Genomic DNA, 20,172 nt, shown 5'->3' with positions numbered 1-20,172 from the left:
TATATATATATATTTTGTCTTACATACATATATGACACGAAAATATTAAGAATGTAAATTCCAATTGGTGGGTGTGAGATGGGTAAATTCATAAGAATTGTATGGTATAAGAGTAAATATTTTTAATAAATTAATGAAAATAATTTAAATTATATTACAAAAAAAATTTTCAATGCATAAGAATAAATAACACTTGACTATAGGAGCCAACATATTGGTTTAGTCCCACATCACAAAATTTATGAAATAAATAATTAATCTCCTATCAAATATGCTTTAACTCCTTAGTTTAACTCCTCACATCTCACGCTATGGAAATCTCAAAATAAAAATTAAATTTTATACTAAATTATACTATAGGACTTATTAAATTTTAATGAACTTTTATTTCGAGTTGAGTCGAAAATGAGCTTAATTCAAACAAAAAATTTAAATTGAGTCCAACACGAATTAATGAGCTATTTTAAACACGAGTCAACATGAAAAAAAAAGAGGAGTAGAACACTAACAAGCTTAAGCTTGCTCATGTTCGGCTCATTTACACCCATATTCATTGATATGATTTAATACAAAAACTATGGTGATGAAAGAATATTGATCAACATGGTTAACCAGATTGCTTTCGACTTCTTTTCGATATTGTGTCATTTTCCCTTCAATATAATTCCAAATTAATTTACATGCATATGTTCTCATTCAATTTTGTCGTGGACTTATTTTATAAAATTTGTATCAAGAGGGTTGATCCCCTGTCATTAAATTTTATCATTTGATATGAATCTAGAGATATCTTTTAGGCTAAGAATATTCAAACTCAAATTTAAAATCATCTAGAAGTTCAATTTTCAGCAAATGTGCAGTGAAATTGACCAACTTCATGACACAAACATAAAACACCGAAATTGATCCAATCTAAATCAAATCAAGCCACAAAAAATCGTTAAACCCCTTTTGGAAGCTTTGGGCGGTTAACTAGCGATTCAAATGAATTTCAAATCTGACGAGCTTATGGACAAATTGAGTGTCTCAATGAAATAAATCCAATCGAGAGTCAAATGAATTCGACATTCTAGATATCGAGTTTATGAGAATGACTTCCATGCCAAGGGCAACTTTCATCACAACTGTAATGGGACACACATGTCAAAATATAATTATTACATAAGAACAACTACTAATCAGAGTTGTCCAGCTAAAAAACGCTCTCTTAGCACTCCCTTGTCATATTGAAGTTTCCCCTTGATTATAAGAAGTTGATCTTTTCAATATTTGTTACATGGGCTGCTTATAAGTTTATGTGGTCAATGCCCTCACTCGATGATAACAAATTCTAAAACAATAATAGAAAAGTTACCAATATCACTATTGATTTTGATTGTAACTATATTTCCAAGAAAATAGTATAGTGCATCTCGACCAAATTTTCATAATCGAGAAATATAGAGTATCTCTGGCATCATATCTTGGGTTCAACCAATCCCAGAAGAACCCAATTCTACCTCTTCCACAACGGGTTATGATCAACATGCAGAAGCTTGAACTAGTAACCTAGGACTAGTCTTACAACTTTAGTGAATTTTATTCAACTTTGTCCATAACATGTTTACGTCATCGTGCATCTCTGGCTATACAACCGATGATGAGTCTTGCAGTATTGGTGAATTTCATTCGACTTCATCTATAACAGATTAATGTCATCGAGCATCTTATGCTATACAACCTAGAATGTGTCTTACATCCTTAACATAATTTTATTTAGTCTCTACTAATGCAGACTTTAGTCATCGAGTGAATGCTCTAACTAAAGAGCCAAGGAAATGTCAAATATTCTAATTGGTTTACAAGGTCTCCACTTATACCCCTAGAAGGCACACCCATGAGGTAGCCTCAATGAAAAGCTAGTAGTGACATGATTTTCACCAAAAAAAGGCCTCTTAAGGGCATGTGATAGATAAGAACTCCACTCATATACCTGGCGTACACTCCCATGAGATAGCATCAATACAAAGCTAGTATTGGACAAGGTATTCACTAGAGGGACTCCATGAGTGCCAGTAGTTAACAAGCTCAAAAATCTTAGAAAGCGATATGGATCAAAAAATATAAGTACGTAAAAAATCTCAGAAAACTATATGCCTCACAATGTATATACACATCAAAAATTTCAAAATATTATAAGCCTAAAAAAATACAAGTACAAAAAAATCTTAAATGACTATATGCTTCAGAAAGTACATGTACATAAAAAATTTAAAACTATTATAAGCCTCGAAAGGTATAAGTTCATAACAAAATTATAGAATATCACACCTTGATGTGATGGGACAATGGGAACTTAGCAAATGGGGCAATACTAATCCAAAGATATGGGACAACACCGACCCATGACAAGACAACATTGTTTGAGTAACTCCAAAAAATTTTGATAACTCTTAGCCCGATGTGTAATTTTCCAATCCAAGATTAACACTCAAAAAGTGTAATACAAAGTCAAAGACATGCATTATTACAAAGTTTAATGAGCCAAATTAAGCAAATGAAGAACTGGATAAACCAACACACTAGCATATCTACAAACTACATTAAATGCATGAAGAGCTACAAATACCGACACAATATCATAACAACGATAAGAAAAAACCACCAATACAAAAGCATAAAAAATATTAAGCTATTATAAAAATCTTTCTTTATAAGAAATATACTTTTGTAAGTCATTTTCATTATCATCCTCTTTTCGAGCAAAAAAGGGAGCTCGATACATCTGGCTAGGAGGCATGTCATTAGTGTCAACTCTAGTCTAGAGGTACATTAGTTGGGTTCCTTTCTAGAAGCTTTTCTTGAATTCAATAGCACATTGGGTCTATAACTTTATAATCCTCTTTTCAAGATCAAATATCTTCACTTGAAAGTCCCTTAAATTCTCTGCACTCTGATCTAAGTTAGCTGGTGTCATTGTTAGTTCTTAGATTTTTTTGAGATAAAAAAAAAAATTCATGGTGGATAATTTAGTCTTAAATTTCGTTAGTTGGTATCTCAAGGCTAATATATACTTTGCACTAGAGTTATACATTCGTTTATACTCGCCAAGGGGATAGTTGATATTCAAAAACTCGATCTTCCACACATCTTAGAAAATGTCCAACTCATCTCCGGTGAGCATCGATACCATCTCCTCAAGATTATGGTGCTTCCTTCGATTTTCAAGGGAAGGGGATTCCCCAAACATTAGCTTCTCAAAGCATGAAAAATCTCCTCATAAAGCACAACAACAATGTAATAAGGAACTCTGAGGGTTGCACTACTTTAGTGCAAAAGGAGGCACAACAATTGGTCAAAGGAACTCTAGGGATTGCACAACTCGATTGCAAAAGGGGCACAACAACTGGCTAAAAGAACTCCGAGCATTGCACAACTCCAATGCAAAAGGGACACAACATTAGGCCATGAGACTCCCGACAATTCAGGGAGAAAAGTGTGCTTTCTTTTCTCTTTTTTTCTCAAAATGGTGAAAACCCAAAAAATTTTATAAATCCACATTATCCCATGACAACCCATTGAAGCGCCCCAATTTCATAACCTAGGTGATCGCAACCGCAAGATTGCAACTCTCATGATCAATTTGGAAACGACTCGATGGGTTAGCCAGTGCAACCTCCATCCATCGTCTCCAGCCCAACTTATTGACTCGCAGGCCTATCGCCTGAATCTCTAGCTCGTGTATGTAGGCCCGCCTACTGATCAACCATGTCCCCGAGCTAGAAAAGATTGAAGCACGAAACTTTACACCCGAATTCCAACACCCTACATTCAATTGTAGCGCACTTGTGCCACCTATCATTGTATGGGCACCCAATCACGCAAATTGACGGTTCTCCATGGATTTGAGTCAATTCGTGTTGCGGGAAATATAAAAAGGCTTTTTCATGTGGAAGAAGAGAGATGACTAAAGAAGGGAAACTACTACATTTCTTCCACCATTAGAGAGCAATTTATACTAGAGTGAGTGTGTTGATTTGATGAGATTCAGGAGTTAAGTGCAAATGAGTCTAGCATTTGCACACAAGAGATCAAATTAAAGGAAGATTCATTGCGAAGTGAGGATTAGTGTACTTAAAGGAGAATCAACTCTAGTTAGATTTTTCTATGCTTGTAAGCACTAATCTTATGATTTTAATGGATATTTTTTATTTTCTTCAAATAGGTGAAGCAATTAAGTGATTTCATGCTTATGTGATTTGGAATTACGTTGACTTGTATTTTATAAATGAGATTTCCCTAGACTATTAAGTGCTTTTATTGAATGTTTATGTGATGTCGTTTTTATCTTCATTTACTTTCAAATTGGTCATCTGGAATGTTAAAATCACTTATGATCTAAGACTCTGATCGTTGACAAGAAGAACAAGTTAATTAATACACAACCAACCATTGGAATAAACAAATTATTAGTAGGAGATTGCAATCTGACAGGGTATTGGACAATTCCTTTGATTCCTTTTAGGGTTAAATAATCTTAACTATAATATGAAACTCTAATGCTCCTTATCGCTAGAAATATTATGTGGAGTGATTATCTTCAATTGTCGATATAAAGCTGAGAAACTTATCATAATGATTATTAAACTAATTCACAGGAGCAAGATTTTAGTTTGCATGATTAGAAAACTCTAATTTTATTTAGTAGGATTCAATTTTGGAAATTTAGGATTAAACATTTTAAAAATTCATAAAATTTCTTTTTCTAACTTAAATTTTGGATTAGCAAACTAGAATCTGTATGTTTTTTGGAAATTAACAAATTTCATCATAGATCGATACACGAACTCAAATCTGTATATTACTGGAGCAACATGTATACTTGTGTGGTTGACGTGTGCTTAACAATACCACAACATCAATTTTTTCAAAGAATATTAAGAAAACCAATCCCTTCATATTTCATAATTAACTCCTTATAATCATTCTTTTGATAAATTAGGACCCAACACTAAAAAATATTTAAAAAATTCAATCACCATTTTAAAATTCATAATACAAATATAATCTTAAAAATATGGGGCATTTATATACATATAACAAAATTTATATATTATTAATGATATAACAAGAAGTTTCATAGTTAGATGCATGACAATCAACATCATTGATGTGTGCTAGATGATTAGTTACGTTAGAGTCATGAAATATAATCTTAAAGTTGAACAAAAATCCATCACATACTCATATAATAAGAGTGATAGATAGAGAAATAAAAAGTTTTTATGTGAAATAACAAGAAATGAAAACAACCACGGGAACTTGCCTAGATGAAATAATTCACTATGAGTTGGTGATTCCCTGTACAAACCCTCGTGCCATAGGCAAGAAAATGCTACACAATTCTCTGAGGCACATCATTTGTTGCGCAATGATCATGAGTGATTGCAATTATAAGTATTTGCTGAAAGTTTAGTATACCGTATTCGATGTGCATTGTTGCTTTGCAACATATGTTAGGATCTCGTAGTACACATCATGGTTCCACAAGAGCAGGGGATAACCGACAATGGGCAGCGGCTGCAGGAGCTGGTAACGTTCACCAGGTTTTCAGTCTAGAACGACATTGAAATTCAACTCCTCGATCTTGCTGTAAGTCAAACTATTCCTCTGATTCAAAGTCTAGCCTCAATGTTTCTTTTCTTGAAGGGGGTAGGGCTTTATTTTTAGAGTATATGAGATGTCTTTCTACAAATAAAGAAAAAATCTTGACCACTCCATCAGACCACCCGGAGATGTTCCCTCTATCAAATATTCCGTGGATATTTGGGTGTCCTATTGATGTTGAAATTATGCGATCCTGAGCTCATTTGATTCATCTTATTGAGACACTTGATTTGACTATAAACTTGACAAATTTGAATTTCGTTTGACATTCCAATTGCACGCCAGAAACTTCAAAAAATAGTTAACTGCTTGATTCGAGTTTGATTTGAGTCATATTAAACCAATTTTAGTGTCATCGTGTTTGTTCGTAGAACCAATCTGTTTGATTATAACTTTGTTGAAATCAGAGTTCTGGATCATTTTTAATTAGGATTTGAATGTTTATGGCTCAAAAAAACTTTATTGAGATTCGTGCTACATGCTTGAAATTTTTTTTATGGCCTATTAATGATTTAAAAAACTTCTTATCATTTATTTTTTTTAAATAAAATACACATTTTCATTTTCTAGCATTATTTGATGATACTAAATGTTATAAATCCAAAGATAAAAATATATTAGAGTTTGGTTATATGCATCTAAATAACTAAATAATTAATTTATAAACCAAATACTCCTGCTTAATTGATATTACTATCATTTTAATAATATTACTATATATATTCTAAACTAATAAACTCGAATACCCAATCCTCCAATCCCCTTCCAAAACCCTTCCTTCCCCAAAACTCTACTACGTGCCCTTTGAAGTCGCTTCCTTTCTTCCTCCCTTTCACCCTTATGGCCTTCTCCCCTCTCTCCCAACTCAGCTCCACCTTCCTCCGATCATTCCTGAGCTCAAACCGCTTCGCCTTATCTCCGCCGCCTCTATCCGTCTCCTCCCATAACCGTCTCCTTACTCTGGAAAGAAGCTCTGTTCCCCAAATCCGTCGGCTTCAGTTCTTCTCCTCCGCTTCCGCGGTTGCCATCGATAGCGTAGAGGCGGCCCCTTCTGCTCACCCCTGGCCTGAATGGAGCCAATTCGTTGAGAAGATAAGGAGCAAAGGCTACTTCGAGATTCTCCATTCCGAGCTTGCAGATGATGAAAGGGAGGCTTTCACTGCTGCTACATCTCCTTCTTTGGACGATAAAGGGATCGCCTTAGATACTAACAGGTTGAAGAACGCTTGCCTCAAGTTTGCTAGAGAGAGATTTGATATTTTAAGGTGGCTATCATTCTCTTTTCATTTTTCTTTTTTTCTGTCAAGATGTGGCATATGAACTGTTATGCTGATTATCTTCGATATAATGGTCAAACTATGATTTTTTCTTTATTTATTGTTTGTAATTTCTTATTTTATTCCCACAATTTAATTTACACACATATCTAAATTTTAACTAACAGCAGCACACAAAATAGGAAAAAAAGGGGAAACTTGCATACATATCCCACAATGCATTTGTGCTTACATTTCTAACACCTTATATCTGATATTTACATTTATAACTTTGGTGTCATGAACTTGTGCATGAAAAGGGGCACTTCACTTTTAAAAAGTTAGTAGTGGTGGTTTCTTATGTGATATTAAAGATTAGAGTGTTATGTATGTAGACATGAAAGTTTAGATGTTAGATGTATAAATACATGATAATTGAAAAAAAAAAAAACAATATTATCTGCATTGGCCTAGATTGGCCTAGATTTACTTATGGCATAATGTTGATAAATTTTTTTTGTTGATTTTCAATAATTGGTGCATATGTTTTGTAGTCCTTTATAAAAATCTGATTTTTGTATGTTCATTTTCAACTTGTTATTTTGCTGAATCACTTTATCATTCAGGTCTCTGCCTAAGGAAGACATTAGAGCTATTGTTCAGTCTGGATGTCCCAATCTGTTCAGAAAATCTGTTAATTCTGCAAAAAGGTTGAGAGCATTCTTGAGGCTTGATGAAGCAGATGTATGCTTCTTGCTCTTAATACTGCCTTTAGCTTTAAGTTATTTTTGTCAGCCAAAATCTTAATTTAATGAGCCACTCAATTATCAACTAGATTAATTTAAGTGACATTTTAATTAAAACATCGTGAAAACCATTCTCTCGCTTAGCCTATTAATCTTAATTTAGCATTATGCCACTAATATGTTATCATTATCAAATATATCATTACTGTTTTCTTAATTATAAAAATTTTTAAATATGACATCAAAGTTACATTTGACTACACTTTATGTAAATTTAAAAATTATATTAGTAAACTTTTAGTAGGAACATAAAAATGTCAAGGAATGAACATATGTACCTCAAGTTGGCGAATTCACTTGAATATGTGAAATCGACCTTTAAACTGTGGTGAATTATTGAATGAAATTCATCAGAGGAAGAATGAATTTAAAATCTTAGTACTCTGATACTAATTTCTAGCTAAAATTTTGATTATATGACGTAAATGGAAGTAAGAATCTTATTTCCAGGCACATAAATTTGATTCAAGGTGAACACCAAGAAAATGCTAGACTATCTGAGCATTTTGAGAAAATTTTATATTTCTCAAAATGATGGCATCACAAAAGCTTCTTTTATTAGAATAAACACTCTTAAAATTGCTTTCTATATATATATATATATATATATATAGATAGATAGATATGTTCATCTCCCATCATTAAGATGCATGTGTGTGACTTTAAGTGAATAACCAATTTCTACTAATGGGAGATATTTACTAACAGAAATAATTTGGTAGTTATTTTAATTAGATAGGCCACTTAATTATTAAATTAATTTATTCAAGCCACATAATGAATTGTCATATTGGACTACATAGTGTGCCAGAAATCAATGTGATAAATATGGTTGAAACATTTTCTGTTATTGCAGGTATGTTGTGCTTGCAATATTCGTGTATCTTGTGATAGAGCGTATAAAATTGTTCATGAAGAAGAAGGAGCTCGCACAGTGGATATTATGCGTGTCTTATTAAGCTATGCTATAAATCCAGCCGCTCTTTTAGGCGGAGAGAATTCTCCTGTAAGGGTTCAAGTTCAGGAGTCTGCCCGCAAGCTTCTTTCAGAATTTACTAGATTGAGTGATACTATAATTGATCCAGCTCTTCCAAAGCCAGTTCTGAATCTTAGTAATCAAAAGGAACCATCTAGTCAATTGAAGACAGCCACCAGCAAAAATAAAAATTCTCAAAATGTTGAAATGAAGAGGGGGGATTGGTTATGTCCTAAGTAAGTTTTTTTCATACATTTTTTATTTCCGGCTACATAATTTTCACGCATTTAGGACTCCCACTTCTGTGCATTAAGGAGTCAGGGGCTACAGTTATTGAGGTTCTTAAATTTATATATACTGGTTTGATGTTTAGTTTATCTGCATATTCATTTTTTAAAGGGAATTTACCAAGTTTATCAGTCAATTATGTGCTGCTAATACCAAAGTGGAAAGCTCTTGATCGTGCAAGAGAAATTAATGGCAAAGAGGAAGAGAGACTTGAATCACTCATGTCTACAGTCACATTAGGGTGAGTAAAGGAATTGATGCTGAGTTTAAAGGGGGGGTGGGGTCGAGAGAGAAAAAGCAATAAAGACGAGAGAGAATAGGGAGGTTGATGGCCAGCGATAAAGGATGAAAACTTGTTTACTCGTCGTGCAAAAGGGCCCAAGTCACCTTTAGGAGCACCAGAAAGACAAATAGGATGAACAAACAAATAAATCCAGCACCATGAAAACATGATATAAGATAATATGACAATTACACAAATAATAAGTTCAAATTTTATACTTTTTGCTAAAAATTGATTTACACTTAATCAACATTGAGTTATAAAAAATCAACTATTAATATATTTAGAGTACAAAAATAAGAATATTAAATAAATATTAAATTCTTATAGGAAACTAACAGAGGAGAGTTGCAATTATCTCACAAAATATTGGAGGAAACTTTCTCGAGATAAATTCAAAGAGAAGAATAGACTGATTCCACTCCCACCAAATTTCTGAAAATGAAGAAGAATATCTGGTACTCTTGACATTTCCCTAAATGTTCGAACTTGAGATCTCTTGATCCCTCACATTTAAAGTTGAGCTAGTTTCTTTGCATGGTGCTTTGTTTGGTGATTGAGGATATTGAATCTCATAACCATCCACTAAAAAAACCTTTGACTAGTCCCTCTATATTACTGAATTATTTATTCAGTAGTTCCCTTTATCAATCATGTCTAATTCGTGATTCATCTGGCAAAATCCAAAAAAAAAAAATGGAAATAAAGATGGAAAAGAAAGGGAAGGGGCTATTTAAAGAATCTTTAAGATTTAAGATTTGACTCGAACAATTCCTCCCCTTTTTATGAAATATCCTCAAAACAACATCAATAATCATGCTATTCTTTATATTACAAGAATCTCTTTTTCACTTAAAGTCCTCATGTCTATCAATAGCTATACAAGTTAATCAAGTTCATCCATTACCTGTACTTGAGAATATGAATTATTTTATTAAGCACTTTAGGTTGGATTATGCTCAATGCAGATATTATTTTTTGAGGAATCATCATCTTTAACATTTTGTCCAATAAAGAACTGCCAAATATCAATTTGTTTGGTTTTTAAATGATATATTTAAACTCTAGCTAAACTCTTGCTATCATTGAACATGATTGAATTATCTTGCGGCAAACCCAAGTCTTCAACAAAGCCTATTCGATAGGCAACTCATTATAAACCTTCTTAGTAAGTGTCTTGTGATTTAACTTTATAGTAAGCAAAGCAACCGTGGGCTACAAGGTTGTTAGAGTGAAAAAAATCTATAACTATTCACTAAAGAAACCTTTGTGAGAAAACAAAAAGGCAGGAATAGAGAAATATATGGGTTAGTGGTTGATTTATGAAGATGAGTGTAGATTGGTGAAGGTTTATGAAAATGTTCGTAGATAGATATATAGTTAGTGGTTCTTGTGGGAATTTGGTTAATGAGGTGTACAACAGTGAGTATACCATCCATTCAAAACTTGTAAGGAAGTTGTGCATGATGAAGTAAGGCCCTAGTTATTTCAATGATGTGTTTATGTTTATTTTCAACGACGCCATTTTGTTCCGGAGTACAATGACATGAATATTGATGTATATGTATTTAAGTTGGTGTTACTGTATTCTCTTCCACCATCCATTCTAAGCATTTTGATTTTGATATCAAATTGATGGTGGATAAGAGTTAATGAAAGGTGTTGAGATATCAGTTGTTTCATATTTAATATACATCGGAAAAACCCAACAAAATCGAGAGAATTTATCAATAAAAACAATATAATATCTATAACTTTGATAAGAGACAATTGGAAAGGACCCCAAACATTACTATAAAGAGGTTCAAGTAGTTTATATTTTTGTCCTGCACTAGATACAAAAAGTTGTTTGTGGCTTTTAGTAAGATTGAAGTGTTGCACGAGGTGGAGCTGGATGGTATGAAGTGATAATGGTGTTTCTCTATGGTCGCTATGATATCTGAATGTGGTTCTCTCAAGCGCTGATGCTATAATGTAGCTTGCTGCGATTTAGAAAGAGAGATGGTAAATGCTTGTGGTAGAGAAGTATGTGTTGGAGTGGGCTAGAGTCTTCTAGAGCTGGGACCCTTAAGGATGATCTGTTGAGTCTGAGGATCATAAGTAACAAAGACAGGTGGATTTAAGAGGACAATGACATTATTGTCTTTGGTTAGTTTATGGATAGACAAAATATTATAAGAGATTAGAGGAGTGTGATGAATTTGAGAGAGTTTTAACTTACGATTTGGAGTGGGAAGAAGACCGTCGCCTTTATGCGGAATTGGGACAGCTTCGCCATTGTCGACCATGACGTGCTCCATTCCATTGTATGTTATAGCTGATTGAAGCTGATTCAGATCTGAGGTGAAGTGATTGGTTGCACCGGAATCAAGAATCCAGTCCTTGGAAGTAGCATTGAGGCTTGCGGTAGAGTTGTAGGTGTGTACTCCAAGGTGTCCTAATTTGTGACATATTTGACACGTAACATTGGATCGATTGGATATTATTCCTCCATGTGAATTGTTTTGATAGCCTCTTCCTCCCCTTGAATTTGTTGGCTGATGTCTCCCCCTTGTTTGATTGAATGATGTGTTGCGTCCCTTGACAAAATTGAGAGCTAGAGGAATTTCTGTTTGAGAAATCTGCTTTGCATTGTCTGTATTAATGTTAGTCTCTTCACTACAAAGAAGAGAGTAGAGATCATCAAGAGCAATAGGTTGTAGCCGTGTCCGAATCGCTGTTTTAAACGTGTTGTATGTTGGAGGAAGTCCATTCAGAATATATAGGATAACATCCTCATCTAATCTGGACCTTGCCGCATTGATATGATCAACCGGTGTTCGAACCTCTGTTAGGTACTGTGCCATCGTTTTATCCTTCATGGCTATATGGTGTAATTCATTCTTCAGTTTGATCACCCTGGATCTATTAGTGGGTTGTAATCAATGTTCTAGTGTTGTCCAATTTCAACAATAGTTTGAAGATTTATGATGTGTGGGAGGACAACTGAGGATATTTTTGAGTAGAGGGAGGCTGTGAGTTTTTGGTCAGCAATAGTTCATTCATGGAATTGTGGATTTTCGGCTGCCTCCGTATCAAACTGTGGTTGGAACTTATTGTTGCCTTCCAGAAATCCTACAAAACCATTTGCAGTGAATATCTTCAAAATTTGGGCACACCATATATGGTAGTTGTCAGGGGTGAGAGGAGTTTGGGAAAATTATTTCAGTAGTGAGTTAAGGAACTTGAGGGATGGAGGTTGAGATTAGTGGAGTTTGGGTTTCTGACATTGCTCTTTCCTCCATATTTTTAAGTGAAGTACAGAAGCATCGACAGTAAAAAAGAAAGTGAGCAAGAAATCTGTAGATGAGCCTCACAGCGACAACCTTGAGAATGAAGTACAGTAGGTACTTCTAAGAGTGACATAGCGTGCTGCTCGAGGAAGGATACAAAGTGAAGAAGATCTGAAGCCTTACTGCAATTTCAGCTTTGATACCATGAGAAAACAGAAAAGTAGGAATAAAGAAATATTTGGGAGCAAGATAGCTGTAAAGACTAGCAGCCTTGTATTGATTCATTAGAGAAACATATTACATAGGCGATGCGATATATAGCGTAGAGAGAAGCTTCTAGAGTTGTTGAACAAGCATAATTTGTAATCATACGGCTAGGATTCTGATATTATGGTTATCCACATGTATTGGTGATATGGCTAATACTTTGGCTAGTCCAACTATATTACTGAATTATTCAATCAATAGTTCCCTTTGTCATCATGTCTCATGACTCTCATCCTCGATCCATCTAGTAAAATCGAAATAAAAAAAAGAAAAGAAAAAAATTGAAAGAAAGATAAAAAAGAAAGGGGAGGGACTGTTTAAAAAATCCATAAGATTTAAGATTTAATATAATCTCAAAAAATTCGTCCTCATTATATAGGAATAAAATGGATAATCATGCCAGTTCTTATTTTACCAAAATCTCTGCTTCACTTAAAGTCCTTGTGGCTATTCTTAGCTACATAAACTAATCAAGTCTAAGCATTACTTGAACTTGAGAATATGTTCAAAATTCTAATTCTTAACCGTTCATTTTTTTTGTTTTTTAATATGATAGTAAAGTAATATTTTAAGAATTTATTTTTTTATTTTTTCTATTCTAAATCTAAATCTTTTTTCTAACCATCTGATGAAAACAAAAAATAAAAACAAAAAATGATCATTATTAAAACCAGATGATTCTTTAAAATTGGACCAATTCATCGGTGCAACAGATAATTTTGATCGATTCTTTTAAACTTGGATTGAATACTCTGAAGATTGATTCACGGTGGAATGGGCCACATATTTGCTAGCCTGGTTTGATTTTTTAAACCATGAATATGAGGAATCTTCATAAATATTAGTTTGAGGCCAGTAAAGAGCTTGGCCATTCGATAAAGATTCTAATATGTCATAAAGGATGAATATCCCTTAGAGATTTTGCCCGAGATGGGACACTTATGGCCTTTTTCCACATCTTTAGACATTGATTTTATGATAGTGCGGGCATAATAATTTTTTTCTTGATGATCTACATCACAAATCTTCCTAATAAAGTTGTCTAAGATTTGCGACATGGTCGACAACAAAAATTATGCCTATCGTGCTAGTCTATGGATTTCCAAGGATCGGGTGCTTCTATTCTTAAGTGTTTGTGGGATTTTTCCAATGAAGTTCCAACAAGAAGACTCCTAGTAATTTCTTGTTCTTAAGCGAGAATTATCAAGGGACGACCTAAATACTTTTTGAAATGAGTGGTGGAAAAGTGCAAGAAATGTTAAAATCTGGTGGTGAAAATTTTCTTTACTTACTAACCTTATAAGGGGCGATAGTTTCACAAAATTCCAACTCTCTTAGGGTTGGTGATTTTCTAATTATCTAGAGTGGTTTAGAAATTAATTAACTCAAGGACATCTGGGCAAGATTAGAGGATTTTGAAGTTGGGAATTGACTTTTGAGAATCCTAAAAGTTGGCAATAGTAACTTGAGCTAGAAGTATTTGCTTTGAAGAGAATTTGAATCCGAGAAAAACTCGGGAGATTCAAGGTGATACATTAGAATTACGAGCTGAGTTTTGAGTAGAAAACTCATTATTGGTAGATTGGCAAGAGGGTGTCTAGAGAGTGTGCCCAAGTGACAAATAACTCCGAAGATAATGTATGATCATTGAGAGCACGATAATGATGAAAACATGGCTAAGCGATCCATGATTTTGATTTTAAATTTGATTCCATCTCCTCGCAACATTTTAAGTTTGAGCAATAATTTTCTATATCATTAATGGTGTTGCTCTCAACGCCTTATCCTTATAAATGTTCATCAACTTTAATTGACATAGGTTGCCTATATAAAGAGGTTCGGCGAAGGGAAAAATGTGAGCTTTTTTAGGTGGAAGCCTTTGTAGCACCAGCCTCATAAGTGAGAATCTTTGTGACATCATAATTAGCCTCTAGAAAATGAGTGTCAGAGAGTAGTGAGAGAGAGAGAGAGAGAGTTTCTCTCCAATTAATGAGCTAAAGAGAGAGGATTCAAAGAAGCATTGTCTTCCTCCTTGTATTTATTTGGTTATCTTACCAATGAAACTTGTGTATTTCTTACTAAAACAAAATTCTAGATTAGCCTGCCTTACGCCATTAATTGCTGATCAATATTTTAGCCAGTTCTCCATTTTGGTGTCCTGCTAGTGTAATTAGATCATATCTTTGGAGGGTGAATTTATTTTTACCTTAACTTTTTTACGTTTGGCTTGAAATCCTCTAGTCGTATTTCGGGTTTATGCCTTCATTTACTTGATTTTTTCCTTCATTAGTAAACCTCTAGGGGCCGTGGGTGTTCTTCATCTTAAAAATAATAAATTTTTTTTGGGGATTTGCTTACAAATCAAACAATTCTTATGTATTTACATATCTCTCACCTAAACTTTCATATGTACACACATAACACTTAAGTCTTTAATAGCACATCAAAAATAGCACTACTACTACTTTTTAGAAGTAAAATACATCTTTTCATGCATAGGTTTAAAGCACGAAAGAGCTATATGTGTAATATGAAAGTTTAGGTGTGAGGTATGTAAGTTGAAGTTTAAAAAGGCGAAATTAGGAATTGAGGCTATTTGTCTTAGCGAGGCAGGGTGTAAGCCTTGAGGCTGATCAAGGCATAAGCCTCAAAAAAAAAAAAAAAAAACTCAAAAAATTAAAAATATTTCATAAATTTGACATAAACTATTAATATGTTGATTTAGTTTATTATCATAAAGACAAACTATAAATCTTAGCTTAAAAATTGATATAAAATGCACGTTTGAAATGTGATTTTAGGTAAACATTCACTTAAAATTTGAATATTCTATGAAGTTCAAGATCCATGGTGGCCTCATCATTGTTTTTGTCATACAAAAAAAAAATCATCATATTTATTATTATCATCTAATTGTCTTATTGAAAACTCTAAAATATTTTTTATTCATCATAATTTTCCTCTTACTAACAATTAATTTGAAATCCAATCTAATTTAAATAAATAAAGTAATTAATAACATAATCAAATAATCATATTTAAATTATCTTTTGACATTTTAAGGCATTGTATCAAATATATTAAATATAAAAAAATATAATATAATAAGTATGTTTTTGCATAACTTGATTGGGGGCATAAAGCTTTGAGGCTTAAGCCTTAAATGAAAAAGACGTAAGCCTCATGGGCGGCAGTGAGGCTTAAGCCTCAAGGATTTTTTTTTATGCGCCTCAGTTCAAGGTGCAGCGTAATTCTTAAATGCCTTTTTAAACTATGATGTAAATACATAAGAATTTTGTGTTACATATGTAAATTTCCCAAACAATTTATTACACTTCAAATTGATTTATATTTAAACTAGTATATTGCTATTTGATTTGACTTTTTAGGATTAAATTTTAAGAATCTAAATGTCTAGACCGATTTGTCTGAATGGTTGGAAAACACTAAAGTAATGCATCATAAACTCAAGTAGATGACAGTTTTAACTTACAATTTACTATGCTTTTGCACAAAAGACCCTCCAAACATCATATTGAGATTGACCTAAATTCTTTACAGTAAAACTCCGATCTTTATTTTGCAGCTGCAATTTTCTCAATTTCGCTCGGAATATTCGTTGTCTGGAATGCAAAGCAGATGGGCCCAAAAAGGTCAATAACGATGCCATGAAAATGAAACCAGGAGATTGGACCTGCCCAAAGTAACTTTCTTATTTAACTTTTGTTTTAGGGAAATTTACATGAAGACTGCACAATTCTTATGGATTTACATATCTAACACCTTAAGTTTGATATTTACATTATACCACCTTGACGTTATATGCCTATGTTTAAAAAAGGTGCATTTGGCTTGCATGTTAAATAACTTGATGTTATATACCTATGTTAAATATTAAAGTTTAGGTGTTCGATATGTAAATACATAAGAATTGTGTGGTATTTATGTAAAATGCCCCTTTGTTTTATCCACTTCTTTAGATAGCTACTTGCAAATAAGGTGAGCTGATCATTTCTATCTTGCTACCAGGTGCGACTTCATGAACTTCGCTCGCAACAAAAAGTGCTTCCGATGTCTTGAAGAACGGCCCAAGAGAGATCTAAATCCCGGAGATTGGGAATGCCCCGAGTAAGATTTGAAAAAACTTGCAAACCATCTTTTCCCACTTTTCCCATTTTCAAATCTTGCATTTCATTATGGGTGCAAAAATTAACCATTTGCATTTTTTCACACCATATCAAAATTACCACTATTTTAACTTTTAAAAAGTTAAATTCACATTATGCTTAGGTAAGGTGGTATGTATGCATGTAAAAATGAAAATTTAGGTCTTAAATATGTAAACATGTAGGAATCTAGTGGTATATATGTAAATCTTAGTTCACTGTAATAACTTGATTGGTGCAGATGCGACTTCCTGAACTTCAGCAGGATGCTGTGTGCCGGCGGTGCAACCTGGATAGGCCCAGCCATGAAGTCTCTGAATCCAAAGATCATATCTGGAGGAAAGCAGGAAATGCCACAAAGATTAAAGATTTAAGGTATGGGGACAGTGAAGATAAAGAGGATGAGAGTGAGGATGACTCATAACCAGAGAAGAAGAAGAAGAAGATTTGTGGCCACCCTCTCGACCTGACAAGCTGAAACTTTCTTCAGCTAGAGAAAGAATTCCATGAATCATGATGTGCAGAAATTTGCTTCTGGTTGACAATGCTGTTATATTCTCTAGAAGCTTTTCTTGTTCTTTGCTGATTCATGGCTGAAAGCTTTTGCATTTTTGTTTTTCTGTTTTAGGAACTTTTACTTTTGTTTCTAGGTAGCAATTTTTTTTATATATTTTTTGGTAAATTTGTGAATTATTTATTAGTGTCTGTTGGCTGGAGTCTTCTCCTCCATACTGGCTTTGAAGATTTGCTTTTGCATGGATGTAACGGCTCATGCCACATTGTTATTAATGCATTGTATTTGCTGATGTTTCCTATGATTTTCTAATGAGGATCATGTCAAGATTTGTCAGGGTATTGATTATTTGTGTAAAAATATTAAATAGTCGGCTTTTTGCTATCATTCATTGAATTATCTCAGTAAGATTTACATACATACTGCTCAATTGCTATGTCTTTACAGATCTAACATCTAAGCTTCAATTTTTACATGTATGTCAGATTATCTTTGTACGAAAAGGTTTTTTTTTTTTAATTTCTTGTGGTGATTTGAAAGATTTGGGTGGTGTAAATGTAAAAAATTAAGAGTTTGGTGTTAGATATGTAAAGGTATAAATATTGTGTGGTATGTTTGTAAATGCCCCATTATTTTAATTAAAATAAATTTGTCATTAGCATGCTTTTCACTAATACTTTTATTCGCACAACTCCTCATTTTCTCAATCCCCCCCCCTTTAATTTTTAATTTCTAACGGTCACTATGCTTCCCATCGATTGGATTAAAAAACTAACCCTTCCAATCACCAACTGCTATCCAAAAGCAGTTCTCTTCTCCTTCTTCTCTTCATCCTCCGGACTCCGATTGAAAACCCGCTCATTTTTTCTCAAAACCATTCTTCTTCTTCTTCCTTCGAATGGATCCTCCACAGCCACAAGACATGAAATTTCAGTTTCCACCCTCGTCAGCCCCCACTCTTCCCATTCCTCCTACTCCCCCGCCGCCGCCAATGAACTATCCTCTGGTTCTACCGGCGCAAATCCTCTCCCCAACCCCATGGTCCACTGGCCTCTTTGACTGCTTCAACGACATCGGAAACTGTACATAACTCCCTCCCCATCCTCTTCTTCACATGAAAATCGCCCACTGAACCCTTCTCTGCTTCTCCCCTGCAGGCTGTCTGACTTTCTTCTGTCCCTGCATTACATTCGGCCGCATTGCGGAGATAGTCGACAGAGGCTCAACATGTAAGCAATCCCACAAACCCATACCTCTTCTTCTTCGATTGATTGACGGCTTGTGGTTGCAGCCTGTGGTGTTAGCGGTGGTCTGTACGCTCTCTTGCTCTGCACGACTGGGTGTCAATGGATATACTCTTGTTTCTATCGGTCGAAGATGAGGAGTCTTTTCTTCCTGGAAGAGGGTCCTTGTGTTGATTGTTTGGTACATTGTTGTTGTGAAACTTGCGCGCTTTCGCAGGAGTATAGGGAGCTGCATAACCGAGGATTTCGTTTGGATTTGGGTATGGCGTGCTCTGTTTTTTCTTTTGTTTTAGCGTTTAGGGAAAATTGGGATTTTGAGTTTATGGAGGTTTTTGAACGCAGGATGGGAGGGTAGCTTGGTGAGGCAACAGAAGGCGATGGTGGCTCCGACGGTGGAAGGTGGAATGCGACGGTGAACTCCTCTCCCTCTCCCTCTGTCTTTCCCCATCCTGTGATTTCATGTTTTTGTTGTGTTTATATATTAGGAAAAGTTGTTGTTTTGTTTTTTTATTGTAAAAAAATGGATGTTTTTGGATAATTTCAATTTTAAAGTTTTATTTATTGATTTATATAGTTTTCTTATATTCTTAAGAGGATGTTTTGCTGCAACTTGTATTTACTTTAAGTAGAATGTATCCAATACGATGAAGATAGAACGCAAAAAATTTAATTGAACGGAGAGTCGGAATTAATTTTTTATTTTTCTAATGTTTGTGCGAATTTACGCTAAATTAATGACTAAATCTTATTAAAACTATGCTACCAAAAGCTCCCATAAAATTGAATAAAAGAGATTATGTGTGGCATATGAATATTTGATTATTAAAGAATATAGAATCTAGGATGATAGGATACCTAATAACTAAGAGCTAGCCCGATAACTAGCTAAGACACAACTCATTAGTACAACTACAAGCGCACTATAAAATCACGTGCTTTCGTGTATTTATTGTTATTATTATATATTTTTTATCCGATTATGTATTACAAATAAAAGCTCAAGATGGTGTACTCACAGATAGGGGCGTAAATGAGAGTCTACGCGCTCAAAAAGTGTGTTCGTGTTCGACTCGTTTACTTAGCGAGCCGAACACGAGCCGTCACGAACAAAGAGTAATTTTGACAATTCTAATTATGTAGCCATCATATGTTAAGGATTGTGGCAAGATTTAAAACATCATTTGAATCTAATTTAATAATTTTTATTATATTTTCTTTATTAATACTTTTAATTGATTATAAATCTTTGTCGCCTTGTAGTCAACTAATTTTTTTAAAAAAACTACTCATCAAAGATATATATATAGTTGATTAGTAGTATTTCGAGCCAAAACGAGCCGAACACGAACGAATAAATATTGGTTTGTGTTGTTCGTGTTCGGCTCGTTAACTTTTCGAACAAACCGAAAACGAGCTTCTTAACGAGCCGAACATGAGCTGTTCGCGAGCAACGA

The 20,172-nt window shown here is 34.0% G+C and overlaps 2 protein-coding genes across 2 annotated transcripts; both read left to right on the top strand.

Moving 5' to 3' along the window:
* The first annotated feature begins 6,406 nt into the window (after nucleotides 1-6,406).
* On the top strand, nucleotides 6,407-17,830 carry LOC110029275 (zinc finger protein VAR3, chloroplastic-like). Its single transcript, XM_020731497.1, is given in 7 exon segments — nucleotides 6,407-6,911; nucleotides 7,529-7,646; nucleotides 8,565-8,920; nucleotides 16,381-16,497; nucleotides 16,824-16,922; nucleotides 17,202-17,224; nucleotides 17,227-17,830. Coding segments are annotated over 7 exon segments (1,296 nt in total). The 5' UTR covers nucleotides 6,407-6,486; the 3' UTR covers nucleotides 17,385-17,830.
* Nucleotides 17,831-18,322: 492 nt separating this feature from the next.
* LOC110029253 (protein PLANT CADMIUM RESISTANCE 2-like) lies at nucleotides 18,323-19,134 on the top strand. The gene is made up of 4 exons (XM_020731462.1): nucleotides 18,323-18,556; nucleotides 18,632-18,703; nucleotides 18,766-18,978; nucleotides 19,061-19,134. The coding sequence occupies exons 1-4, from the start codon at nucleotides 18,373-18,375 to the stop codon at nucleotides 19,132-19,134; spliced, it is 543 nt and encodes a 180-aa protein (XP_020587121.1). The 5' UTR covers nucleotides 18,323-18,372.
* Nucleotides 19,135-20,172: the final 1,038 nt, after the last annotated feature.

This window comes from Phalaenopsis equestris, unplaced genomic scaffold (assembly GCF_001263595.1).
Source record: "Phalaenopsis equestris unplaced genomic scaffold, ASM126359v1 Scaffold000552, whole genome shotgun sequence".
NCBI classification, from domain to species: domain Eukaryota; kingdom Viridiplantae; phylum Streptophyta; class Magnoliopsida; order Asparagales; family Orchidaceae; genus Phalaenopsis; species Phalaenopsis equestris.
This window is presented reverse-complemented; position numbering and strand designations above follow the sequence as displayed.